We start from the raw sequence: 13058 nt of genomic DNA, 5'->3' as shown, positions 1-13058 counted from the left end.
AGGAGGCAGGTGCTCATGGTGCTCAAAAACAATGATGAAGAGCTGAACTTGGTGTTTAAGTTTAAGATTGATGGATATGATTACACAGTACATGCAACATCAGAGATGATGAAGTGTTACGGTTGCGGAACTGTAGGACACCTGGTCCGGTCGTGCCCGGAGAGGTTAGCGGAGTCAACCGCTGACGCGGTGGCGGAACAACCGAGCACAAGTGGAGCCGGCGTTTCAGTTACCACAGAAGGAAATAAACGAACTGCAAGTGAGGAAAGTGACTTAAGAAATCCTGTGAAGGAATTAATGAGCAAGCAAAGGGATTTGGAAGTTCAACAGGATCCAAAGGTAGGCGCTAATAGTATTCATATCGTTACTAGATTAGCTGAATCAGCGCTTCTTGATGAAGAGAATGTGGTGTGTGATAGCGAGCTGGCTAAACAGTCTATTAAAAGAAAGGAGCTAGATAACACGAAGAACGCAGACCAGGCCAGTAAAGTTTCAAAGCTGACATTAGCGCACGGCTCGCAGTCTGAAGAGAAGCCGATGGACTCGCAGGAGAGTGTGTGTGAGTTTAGTGCTGACACACAGGTGGAAGAGGACAGCGTTTACTCTTTCACTAGACTCCGTTCATTCCTACAGGACACTAAAGGCATGAGATCAGTTAGAGTTGATGATTTCTTCCCGGATTTAAAGTTGTTTCTCGATTCAGTTAAGCTGTGTATGAAAAATACTGATCGGACTGATCAGTCTATTTTCAGTGATCAGGAAATCTATCGTCTTAAGAAATTGATGCTCAAAGTTAGATCGCAAATAGCTAATGATGGTTAATTTTCTTTTGTACTTCTCTTTTCTCTGTGCTCTTTTCTCTGGTTTGTTTAAATTGCAAGTTCAATACAATTCTTCATCTAATATGTGTGAAGTAAAGCTTGGATCTTTAAACATTAATGGGGCAAGGGAGGATGTGAAGAGGGCTGCTCTGTTTAATCTATTTAAAGTGAGAAAATGTGATGTTGTATTTCTGCAAGAAACACATAGTTCAGTAGAGAATGAAGCAGATTGGAAGAAAGAATGGGATGGGGAAGTTCATCTTAGTCATAAGAGCAATAACAGCGGTGGAGTTGGCATTCTTTTTTCTAAAGATTTTACTCCTACATCTTCTGTTACTGAGGAAATTATTAAGGGCCGGTTATTAAAGCTACATGCTGTCTTTGAAAATGTAAAATTGATTTTTATTAATGTGTATGCTCCAACTGTGGGAACTGAAAGGGTGTTATTTTTAAACACTTTAGATAATGTCATAAGGAATTGTTCAGATGATTGTTATATGATTCTGGGGGGTGATTTCAACTGTACTGCTGCAAGTGCTGATAGAAATCACATAGAACCTCATGGTCCAAGCAAAAAGTGTTTAATCAATTTAATTGAATCCAATAGTTTATGTGATGTTTGGAGGTTTTTTCACCTTTCCCAGCATCAATATACTTGGCTCATGCTAAAGATAACTCTCTGTCTTTAGCTAGACTGGATCGATTTTATTGTTTCAAACATCAAACAAATGTTCTGAGAAATTGTTCAATACATCCTGTTGGTATTTCTGATCATTCTTTGGTTCAGTGTTCAATTTTTATCAAAGATGTGAAATGTAATAGTGCTTTTTGGCATTTTAATATAGCTTTGCTTGATGACATTTCTTTTAGAGATACTTTTAAGTTTTTTTGGGATGGTTTTAAAAATACAAAATCTGAATATGTTTCTTTGCAACAGTGGTGGGACATAGGAAAGAGTAAAATTAAACAGCTTTGTTTACAATATACTCTAAATGTGACTAAAGATATGAACAGATCTATGAAAGCCTTAGAGAATGAAATAGCGGAGCTGCAAGAGTTGGCAGACTCCACGGGAGAAAAAGAACACTTTACAAGTCTCAAAAGGAAAAAAACAACTCTGTCCAACCTGTTGGGTTTTTCTGCTCAAGGTGCTTTGGTCCGTTCGCGTTTTCAAAATGTGGTTAAAATGGATGCTCCTTCTCATTTTTTCTTTGCTCTGGAACGAAAGAATGGGAAAAGGAGACTCATCCATTCTTTGCGAAACAATAACGGACAACTACTGCATGAATCTGCAGAGATTCGTAAATGTGCTGTTGACTTTTATGAGAAGCTGTTCAAGAAAGAGTCTCAAGACATACAAGAAGAAGCACAGGGCTTTTATGAGGGTTTACCACAGGTCTCAGAGGAGACTAACATGGAGCTGGGTGCTCCAATCTCAGAAGCTGAATTATATGCCGCACTGCAGAGCCTAGAGAGTGGCAAGTCTCCAGGTATTGATGGGATTCCTGCGGACTTCTATAAAGTTTTTTGGAATGAAATTGGTAAAGACTTGTTACTTGTGCTAAGGGACAGTCTTGAAAAAGGATTTTTACCACTAAGCTGCAGGAGGGCGATCCTTACTCTTCTTCCTAAGAAAGGTGACCTGCAAGAGATTAAAAATTGGCGACCAGTGGCTTTACTGTCAACTGATTACAAGCTGCTCTCCAAAATAATAGCCATGAGACTGAAAAAAGCAATGGAGCAGACTATACATGTGGACCAGACATACTGCATTCCTAACAGATTGATCTCAGACAACATTATTCTAATTCGTGATGTTTTGGACTTCTCCAGTTTTTTGGGTTGTGAACTTGGTTTAATTTCAATAGACCAAGAAAAAGCGTTTGACAGAGTTGAACATCATTATTTATGGCAAACGTTGGAAGCTTTTGGTTTTAGTCCAGGTTTTATAGCCTTGATCCAGGTTTTATACAGAGACATTGAGAGTTTACTAAAGATTAATGGAGGATTGAGTGCTCCTTTTAAGGTTCAGAGAGGAATTAGGCAGGGTTGCTCTCTCTCTGGAATGCTTTACTCTCTAGCCATCGAGCCTTTCCTACACAAATTAAGAAGGCTCCTTTCAGGTGTATTTCTTCCTGGTTGCAATTCTGTGTTTAAATTATCTGCTTATGCTGATGATGTGGTGATTTTTGTCAAGACTCAAGATGACATTAATGTTCTTGTTAAGTGTATAAATGATTTCAGTGTTTTGTCATCTGCAAAAGTCAATTGGGGAAAAAGTGAAGCCATATCTTTTGGTGTTGAATTAGTTAAAAAGACTGTATTGCCTAATGGGTTGTCTTGGGTTAAGGGTGGTTTTAAGTATCTTGGTGTGTTTTTAGGAAACCATTCTTTTGTGTGTAAAAATTGGGATAATGTCTTAGAAATAATTGAAGGACGTCTTAAGAAATGGAAGTGGATTTTACCGCACATGTCTTTTAGGGGGCGTGTATTAGCAGACATGGGGACTTGTGACTTGGTGACTTGGACTCGAGTCGACTCGAGTCGCTATTTTTAGGACTTGAGACTTGACTCGGACTTGGAAGTTAAAGACTCGGGACTTGACTTGACTTGAGACACGATGACTTGAATGACTTGAGTGTTAATTACATCATGTTTTCAGTTTGAATATAAAATATATAAATTATTTTTTAAAATAAAGTTGATTACTCAGCTGGAGCGCAGGCTGAGAATAGCGTCGTGACTGGATCAGGACACTATCATCAGTCATGCCCTCTCTACCTTACACACACCATGCCCACTTAAATCAGATATCACATCACATCAACATGTCAGCCTGAGAGGTACCGAGGGTCATCGCTTTTGTCTTCAATAGTTCGCGCCTAAAAACGCGTGGAAAACGCTAGTCGCGCCGCTTTCTACTTCTTTCCAAAGCGCTCGGGCAGAAGTGCTCCTGGGGCGTCTGTCGTTGCTAAGCATCCATTACACGCTCTCTCTCAATGAAAACGCGGAAATTTCAGCAAAGGATAAATGGATTTCTTAGCTGAGCTTTCAACGTTGATACGAGAAAGGATGAAGCTGATTGGTTAGTTATTGTCACATGACCTGCGGTGCGCTTGCGGCATTCTGAAAAGTTTAGATGTTGAGCGCGTTGCTTTCATTATGAGCGCGCATACCGCGCGCCTACATTGGAAATAACGAACTTGCGCGCACAGAAGACGTGATGTGAACAGCCCCTAATGATCCGCTAGCAGGCCGTCAAAAAAACGCATTCCAGGGGCGGCGCTAGGGCTGGGCTAAGGGGGCATAAGCCCCAAATATTTTGTTACCTTGTCTTTCTCATAGAGCAAAACAATTAATCAGAAAAACAAATGTAGCTGCCGCGATTACCCAATCATGACAAGTGCATATTACATACATACATATATATATATATATATATATATATATATATATATATATATATATATATATATATATATATATATATATACAGTACAGAATATAAATATGACGTATTTTCAGTTGTTTCATACTTTTTTGTTATGTACAGTACAGACCAAAAGTTTGGACACACCTTCTCATTCAAAGAGTTTTCTTTATTTTCATGACTATGAAAATTGTAGAGTCACACTGAAGGCATCAAGGGCTATTTGACCAAGAAGGAGAGTGATGGGGTGCTGCGCCAGATGACCTGGCCTCCACAGTCACCGGACCTGAACCCAATCGAGATGGTTTAGGGGTGAGCTGGACTGCAGACTGAAGGCAAAAGGACCAACAAGTGCTAAGCATCTCTCGGGGAACTCCTTCAAGACTGTTGAAGACCATTTCAGGTGACTACCTCTTGAAGCTCATCAAGAGAATGTCAAGAGTGTGCAAAGCAGTAATCAAAACAAAAAGTGGCTACTTTGAAGAACCAAGAATATTACATATTTTCGGTTGTTTCACACTTTTTTGTTATGTATATAATTACATATATAATTCCACATGTGTTAATTCATAGTTTTGATGCCTTCAGTGTGAATCTACAATTTTCATAGTCATGAAAATAAAGAAAACTCTTTGAATGAGAAGGTGTGTCCAAACCTTTGGTCTGTACTGTACATAAAAAAAAAGTATGAAACAACTGAAAATACGTCATATTTATATTCTATACTCTGAGAGAGAGAGAGAGAGAGAGAGAGAGAGAGAGAGAGAGAGAGAGAGGATAAATGTAACAGTTTAATGTTGTATGTAAACTGTGTTTGAGAGAGAGAGAGAGAGAGAGAGAGAGAGAGGGGTGTTCAGAGAGGAGTCTGTTGGATGTTTAGTTTTATGGACTCAATGTTGAAAATGTAAAACATTTCAAACACTGTTGGCAGAAGTGAAAAATAAATAATTTTAGGAAGTTACAATTTTGTTTGATTCCATGATGTATTTTACTGAACATGAGTATTTACAATGCAAATCCAAATTATTTTAATTTACTGACAGTTACTTATATCTTGTCTTTTAACTTTATTAAGATCAGATTCTGCAGGTAAAATAACAATATTAAGGTGACTTGACTTGGACTTGACTTGACATAGCTTGTGACTTGACTTGACTTGACTTGCCCAAGAAAAAAATACTTGGGACTTACTTGAGACTTGAAGGTTAAGACTTGAGACTTACTTGAGACTTGCACATGTGTGACTTGGTCCCATCTCTGTGTATTAGTGATCAACAACCTAGTGTCATCTTTGTTGTGGCATCGCCTGATGTGTGTTGATCCTCCCGCACAGTTGCTGGCAAAAATTCAAGCAGTGTTAGTTAATTTTTTTTGGGATCGTTTACATTGGGTCCCACAGTGCCTTTTGTTTTTGCCCAAGGAAGAAGGGGGTCAAGGACTTGTTCATCTCGCTAGTAGAGGTGCTACTTTCAGACTTCAATTTATACAGAGACTTCTGTTTGGACCAGAAAACCTTGTCTGGAGACCCTTGGCCCACACCATATTGAGCCAAAGTGGGAATTTGGGCCTAGCTCAGTCATTATTTTTAATGGATCTGAAGACCCGCAAACTTTGCAACCTTCCTAAGTTTTATCAGGGGGTGTTTACTGTGTGGGGGATGTTCCAGAAAGTGAGGACCAGCAGTGATTCACTGTTTTGGTTGCCAGTGCTGTATGGGACACGTTTTAACATCGAACTCTTAGCTGGGCCTTTTATGGCACAGCGTTTCATTTCAGCGTGAGTTGTTACTCTGAAACATGTCTTTGATATGACTGGCCCAAACTTGTCTAACACTGAAAAACTAGCCTCTCATATAGGAGTCCGATCTATTAGGACTGTAAATCACTTACTTAACAGTTTGAAAGGTGAACTCACAAAGACTGAAATCTCCTTGTGCAAGGAATATTGTAATGGACATTGTCAACCGGATAGTAATGATATATTCCCCTCATTAATTCTTGCTCCTGATTTTAAAAACTGCTCTGGTCCAATGCTAGAGTTAACAGAAACTCTCACAAATAATGTGGTCACAATGACAGGGAAATCTATGTATAAGTCTTTGGTCAAGATTTTAAATAAAGACAAATTGAATGGGCGAGTTGATACTCCCTGGAGAGCACATTTCGGGCTTGATGATGAGGTCAAGCCTGAGTGGAGAACTCTTTATAAACCACCCCTAACGAAAAAAGTCGGGGATTTACAATGGAGAGTGTTACATGGAATTGTGGCTGTCAATGCTTTTATCTCTGTTATTAATGCTAATGTAAATGAAAATTGTCCTTTCTGTTTGCAAAGGGAAACAGTGTATCATTGTTTTTCAGAATGTAGCAGACTTTGTAATTTTTTTACATTGTTACAACAATTGTTCACAATGTTTGGAGAAGTTTTCACTAAAGAGATGTTTATTCTGGGATATAGATACAGTCAAAAATACAGACAGAAATGCCAGCTTTTTAATTTTGTTTTAGGTCAAGCAAAAATGGCTATTTATATTAGCAGGAGAAATAAAGTAGATGGGTCTCTTGATTGTGATGCTAGCACTTTGTTTGTCAGAATGATGAAAGCCAGACTGAAGGTTGATTTTGATTTTTATTCTTCTATCAATAATATAGAGGAATTCATTTTCATCTGGTGTTATAAAGATGTGTTGTGCTCTGTTGTAGACGATATGTGGTATTGTGGTATAGGTTTGAGTTAAATGGTTTTCATGAAATGACTCATAACTTATTTTTTTTTAAAAATTTTTATTCTATTGTAGAGAAATCTTGTTTGTATAAATAAAGATGTTAAAATCTCAAAAAAAAAAAAAAAAAAAAAAAATCTCTCTCTCTCACACACACACACACACACATATGAATGTGCACCTACAGACATGCACACACAAACACACACACAAAGGCACACATCCACAAAAACACACAATATACTCATACACTCCCCATATTCACACATATGTATTGTTGCAGCCATTCATTTAAAATAAAACTGTTGTTGTGGCATATCACTTGGAGTACCCTTAGTTTTTGTATATTTTGTCTACCTGTTACAACTTACCCCAGTATGTAGGGTAGGTATTTGTCATCATCTCACAAAGTCTGTGATATAGTTTAATACATTTAAATCGTTGACATTTGTAGTATAAAATGTGGGCACTTTGCCAAAAAGTTTTAGACGTGTCGCCTAAAAAAGGTAATTTTATGTGCTGAAGAAAAAAGTGTTACAACCATACCCGGTCTCCCCCTATCATTTTTTATGACTCACAATCAATTAACATCACAGCAAAGAATTAGTAAGTCTAGTTCGTCATCTGCATTTTATGTATGAACAAAACAGAGAAAACATGAAACATTCTTCTGCAAATCAGAAATCATGTTTAAAGAAATATAAAAGAAACAAACCAATATATGCATAAATAACCTTGTTTTAGAAAATAATTAAACCAGACAAGTGAATCCTGCTCGTACAACAAAAAACCATCATGACGCGCTATCCCTTTATTATCTGAGCCGATTTAAGTGAGGCCAACACGTTACAGTTCTCCTCCCCTTAATGGATTATTCACAAGTTCAGTCCCTCAAGACTTCTGAACGAGCAGCCCATTTACTTGATCTGAAGCAGACGCGTTGCGGTGTTACTATTTTGTTAGTCTGTGTGTTTACCTGAATCAAGCAACGCAACAGGTGAAATGTAGCACAGACAAGATCGGTAGCTATAGCCATTGGATGCGTTGACGACCAGTAAGACCGTAATGAAATGCTTGGCTGGTTTTCTTAGTTAACAGCTACGCGGTGAATGGGGGTGTTTTTTATTTATTATTATTATTATTTTTATTTTTTTATGCCATATAATGAATAATAATATATCATCTGAATATATTTCTTAGGTGTAGGTCGATACCTTTATGGTGTGGTGATACAAACAAAGAGGGATGGACAGAACAAAATAAAGTAACGCTGACCGTTGGCTGCGCGGAACACGCGCGTGGACTTGTTAACTGACGCGTAATGGTGCGCTTATAGTCATTTGTTTGGAGGCGCTGCGATCATCATGGTGGTAGAGAGGACACTTCTCGCAGCAAGGCAAGGGGATGTACAAACTCTAAAGGTACAGTTAGCGGAGAAGGTCCTGAACAGTGATGTGAAAGATGTGTTGGGAGCGACTCCCGTACACCACGCAGCTCGAGCGGGGAAGCTCACCTGTCTGAGGTATTTGGTTGAGGAAGCGGGTTTACCGGCGAACAGCCTGGCGAGGAACGGCGCAAGTCCAGCGCATGACGCCTCAGCCACCGGCAACCTGACCTGCCTACAGTGGCTCGTGACGCACGGAGGATGTCGAGCGGCCGTGAGTATCTTTACGAAGACTTTCAAGGGTAACAGTGTCCCTGTAAATATAAAGTATCAACAACATATCCCAGACAATTATTAGACTACATATAAAGTAGGGTACAGTGGGTGTTCTGCGGGAGAAAAAAAAAGAAAAAAGTATAGGTTAATTTCAATGATTAGCATTTTATAGCATTTGTAACAATTTGTAACATTTGAACAAATATATATATAGTATATAAGTATAATAATTATAATAAGTATAGCTAATAATTTCAGATATTGTCATTAGCATACAGAACTGCAGCATATTAACATAAAAATACTGGGTGAAATTGGCAAAAATTACCCATAATTTCACACAATTGGACGTGGATCAAGATATTTTTCTGTACATAGTTAAAACAGACATTCACATCTTGTGGTGGTGTTTAATGTTATTTAGTGAGTTAGGGAAAAATTAGCTGCAGGCCTCCACAATACTCTGGGACCCTTTTACTCAATCTCACCTTTCCCCCCATTAGTGATGAGCCCACTGTCATGCTGAATTTGGCTTTTAAAGTCATTAAAGGGATATTTCCCCCAAAAATTAACATTGGCCTATGATTTACTCACCCTCAAGGCATCCTTCGTGCATGACTTACTTCTTTCAGACAGATCCATTCAGATTTATATTGAAATTCTCCTGGCTTTTCCAATCTTCATAATGGCAGTGGGGAGGTGTTTCTTTTCAAAAGTTCAAAAGAAGTCCAATAAAGTGCATCCATCCTTAATAAAAAAAGTGCCTCATACAGATACGAATCGATGTGTTCTTTTAAGAAACATATCCATATTTAAAACATTATAACCACTTTTCTGTAGCTTGGGCTAACTGTGTTACGTAGAAGCGTTCCGGACAGATGCCATTGCTAGTCAACATTTCTTTACAGAATCAAAGGAAGCAAAGTTTCCTTATTTTAGCAAAGGAAAACCAGTTTCCTCTTGGCTGGATATTCTCTGTCATTTTCATTTTCTTTACAAATCCTCATTTTGTACTTCTAATCCATGACCAGGGTTTTGTTTTGTTTTGTCTCTCTGCTTCCACATTCGTCACTTCTCACCAGCACATGCGCCATGCATACTTCTTACGTCATCCACCCGGGATGAACGTGCATACGACAGTTAACGGAAACTGGGGATTACAGTTTATAATGTTTTAAATATGGATATTTTTCTCACAAAAAAAAAAAAAAAAAACATCAGTTTGCTACAGGAGACCTTTAATCACTCCCGGAGCCATGTGGGATACTTATAACTCTGAATGGGTCTGTCTGAAAGAAGAAAGTCATGTACACCTAGGATGGCTTGAGGGTGAGTAAGTCATGGGCTAATTTTAAATTTTGGGTGAACTATCCCTTTAAACTTGATGTGCTTTTAACCTGACAAGACATAAATAAAGCTATCTAATGAAGTGTAATGAAGACACAGAAACACACCCATCAATGTATGCTCAGCACCCACACTGAGGCATAAACTGATTTCATGGCCCATTCATCACCTCATCTAATAAGATATCTCATCTCATTAGTAGGAGATCCTTATAAAAGTCATTTAGCCTTCAGTATCATGGTCAGAGAATTTACTCAAGTGTTCTCGAGATCCTACTAAGTGTGACTTCAGTTTAGCCACTTGAGCGTGCCTTGGATAAAACACTTTTTCAGGAGTCAAGTGTGTGATTCGTGCAGCAAGTATAAGTATGGAATGAAGCATTCCTTTAGTGCTAAGAGCAAACAGTTCTATCCTGCAAATGCAAACCAAGAAGAAGAAAATATTTAAATGGAATGAGATAGAAGTGCCACATCTGTGCCTTTATCCAGTTGCTGTTCCGTAAATTTCCTGGACAGAGTGGAGAGAGACACCAATGATCTTCTCAGCTGCTCTCACTATGCGTTGCAGAGTCTTTCGACAGGACGCGTTGTAGGCGCCATACCACACAGTGATGGCTCTTGATGGTGCCTCTGTAGAAGGTGTACATGATGGGGGGTGGGGCTCTGGCTCTCCTCAGTTTGCAGAGGAAGTAGAGATGCTGTTGTGATTTCTTGGCCAGTGCTACAGTGTTGTCGGTCCAGGAGATGGTCCTCTGTGATGTGCACACCAAGGAACTTGGTGCTGCTCACTCTGTCCACAGTCGCACCGTTGATGGTCAGAGGAACATGCTGAGGGTGCGCTCTCCTGAAGTCAACAACAATTTCCTTCGTCTTCTCCATGTTCAGAGAGATATTGTTGTCACTGCACCACCCGGCCAGGCGGCTCACTTCTCTCCTGTAGTTTGTCTCACCTTTGTTGCTAATGAGACCCAATAAAGTCATGTCATCCGCAAACTTAATGAAGATCCGCAAACTCTGTAGATCACATATCATTCTCAGTAGGTGAAACATACAGTATTTTCTGTTTGAAATGTAGTAGATTTGAAATAAAGGCTCAATTAGTTGTAGCACAATCTGTAGCCAGAAGTAAGTTTTCAAAATAAATAAGTAAAAAAAACCTTACTTAATCCTTTACTTTTTCATTAGTCCTCATCTGAGTCTATGAACTTTTGTTGTTAGGTATTATAATGAAATACCTTAAAAATAAATTTGCAGATATACTAGAATTTGTTTTGTTGGAGAAAGTCAATAGGTCTAGTTGTACACCTCACTTCATTATTTCAGAAATGTGTTTTTCATAATGAAAAAGTAACTGGAGCTCTTGCTGTTGTCCTTTTTTACTTCGGTGCACATGCTGCCATCAATGGGGAGTGAAGCGTCTGCGGAAGGGCTTCACATTACATTATTGTGTTTCATATCTGCACTGCAAGTATGAATGACTACAAAATATTTGGTCAGTTAAATATGATCCAGTAGAGACCCTGGGTCAACATATGTGCCTGAAAATTATTCATATTTTGTCTTATATATTACAAATAAATCTGTTGAAATACACCCATGTTCCTCGTCAGTACTGTATAACATGCAGCATGTATAACATGTAGCTTGCAGATTGTTGCCTTTGAACAATTTAGAAATTTACCATTGAAATATATTTCTGTATTCCAGCTGACTGTTAGTTAATGTATGGTATTTTTTAAATATATTATGTACTGTGTTGTTTACAGGATAAGGACAGCTCAGGGGCCACTGTCCTGCATCTGGCTTCTCGCTTCAGCCATCATGAGATCATTGATTGGTTGCTGAAAAGTGGGGAAGGGGATCCTACTGTTGTCACGGATACGGGGGCGTTGCCTGTTCATTATACGGCAGCTAAAGGGGACTTATCCTCACTCAGGCTGCTACTGGAACACAGCCCACAGTAAGATCACTCTCTAATATTGGGACAGTTTCGTACTGGGACCTTGTTTTTATTTATTCATTTATTTGTTTATTTTTAATAATTCAAGCACTTTTCTAACCATTTTACAGGAATCATGAATGTTATTATGAGTGTTCTTATATTATCATTAGGTCTAAGTTTTGGAAATGGAATAACAGTGTTGTTAGGTGCATCCTAATTTGCATATTTGGAATTTTTATTATAAATAGTGTGATTTTCATTGTGTGCACACTAAAAATTTCAAAAAACAAAACTGCTCATCGAATGCCCAGATGTTGCATGTGCAGAAGGAAAAAAATACTCTGCCTTATATTATAGCCTTGTACTCTGATGCTGGCTGGAAAACTTAACCTTATATACAAACCCGATTGCTAAAAAGTTGGGACACTGTACAAATTGTGAGTAAAAAAGGAATGGAATCATTTACAAATCTCATAAACTTATATGTTGTTTACAATAGAAGATAGTTAACATATCAAATGTTGAAAGTGAGACATTTTGAAATGTCATGTCAAATATTGGCTCATTTTGGATTTCATGAGAGCTACACATTCCAAAAAAGTTGGAACAGGTAGCAATAAGAGGCCGGAAAAGTTAAATGTACATATAAGGAACGGCTGGAGGACCATTTTGCAACTTATTAGGTCAATTGGTAACATGATTGGGTGTAAAAAGAACCCCTCAGAGTGGGACTGTCTCTCAGAAGTCAAGATGGGTCAAGGCCGGAAAACCACACTGGATGCCCGTGATCTTCAGCTCTTAGACGGCACTGCATCACATACAGGAATGATACTGTAATGGAAATCACAACATGGGCTCATGAATACTTCCAGAAAACATTGTCGGTGAACACAATCCACCGTGCCAATAGCCGTTGCCGGCAAACACTCTATAGGTCAAAAGAGAAGCCATATCTAAATAGAGATCCAGAAGCGCAGGCATTTTCTCTGGGCCAAGGCTCATTTAAAATGGACTGTGGCAAAGTGGAAAACTGTTCTGTGGTCAGACGAATCAAAGACGTTAAGATCTTTTTGAAAAACTGGGACGCCATGTCATCCGGACTAAAGAGGACAAGGACAACCCAAGTTGTTATCAGCG

At 38.7% G+C, this 13058-nt stretch overlaps 1 protein-coding gene across 1 annotated transcript in view; it reads left to right on the top strand.

The window, feature by feature from the left end:
• The first annotated feature begins 8264 nt into the window (after positions 1–8264).
• The window catches only part of LOC113097255 (espin), an 84844-nt gene continuing 80050 nt past the window's right edge, over positions 8265–13058 (top strand). The window contains exons 1-2 of the mRNA XM_026262472.1: positions 8265–8631; positions 11746–11939. Coding sequence (XP_026118257.1) covers positions 8338–8631; positions 11746–11939 — 488 coding nt within the window. The 5' untranslated portion in view covers positions 8265–8337. The remainder of the gene's footprint in view (positions 8632–11745; positions 11940–13058) is intronic.

This window comes from Carassius auratus, unplaced genomic scaffold, assembly GCF_003368295.1.
Source record: "Carassius auratus strain Wakin unplaced genomic scaffold, ASM336829v1 scaf_tig00216162, whole genome shotgun sequence".
In the NCBI taxonomy this organism is placed as follows: Eukaryota; Metazoa; Chordata; class Actinopteri; order Cypriniformes; family Cyprinidae; genus Carassius; species Carassius auratus.
The sequence above is the reverse complement of the archived record's forward strand: the minus strand, read 5'-3'. Positions and strand labels throughout refer to the sequence as shown.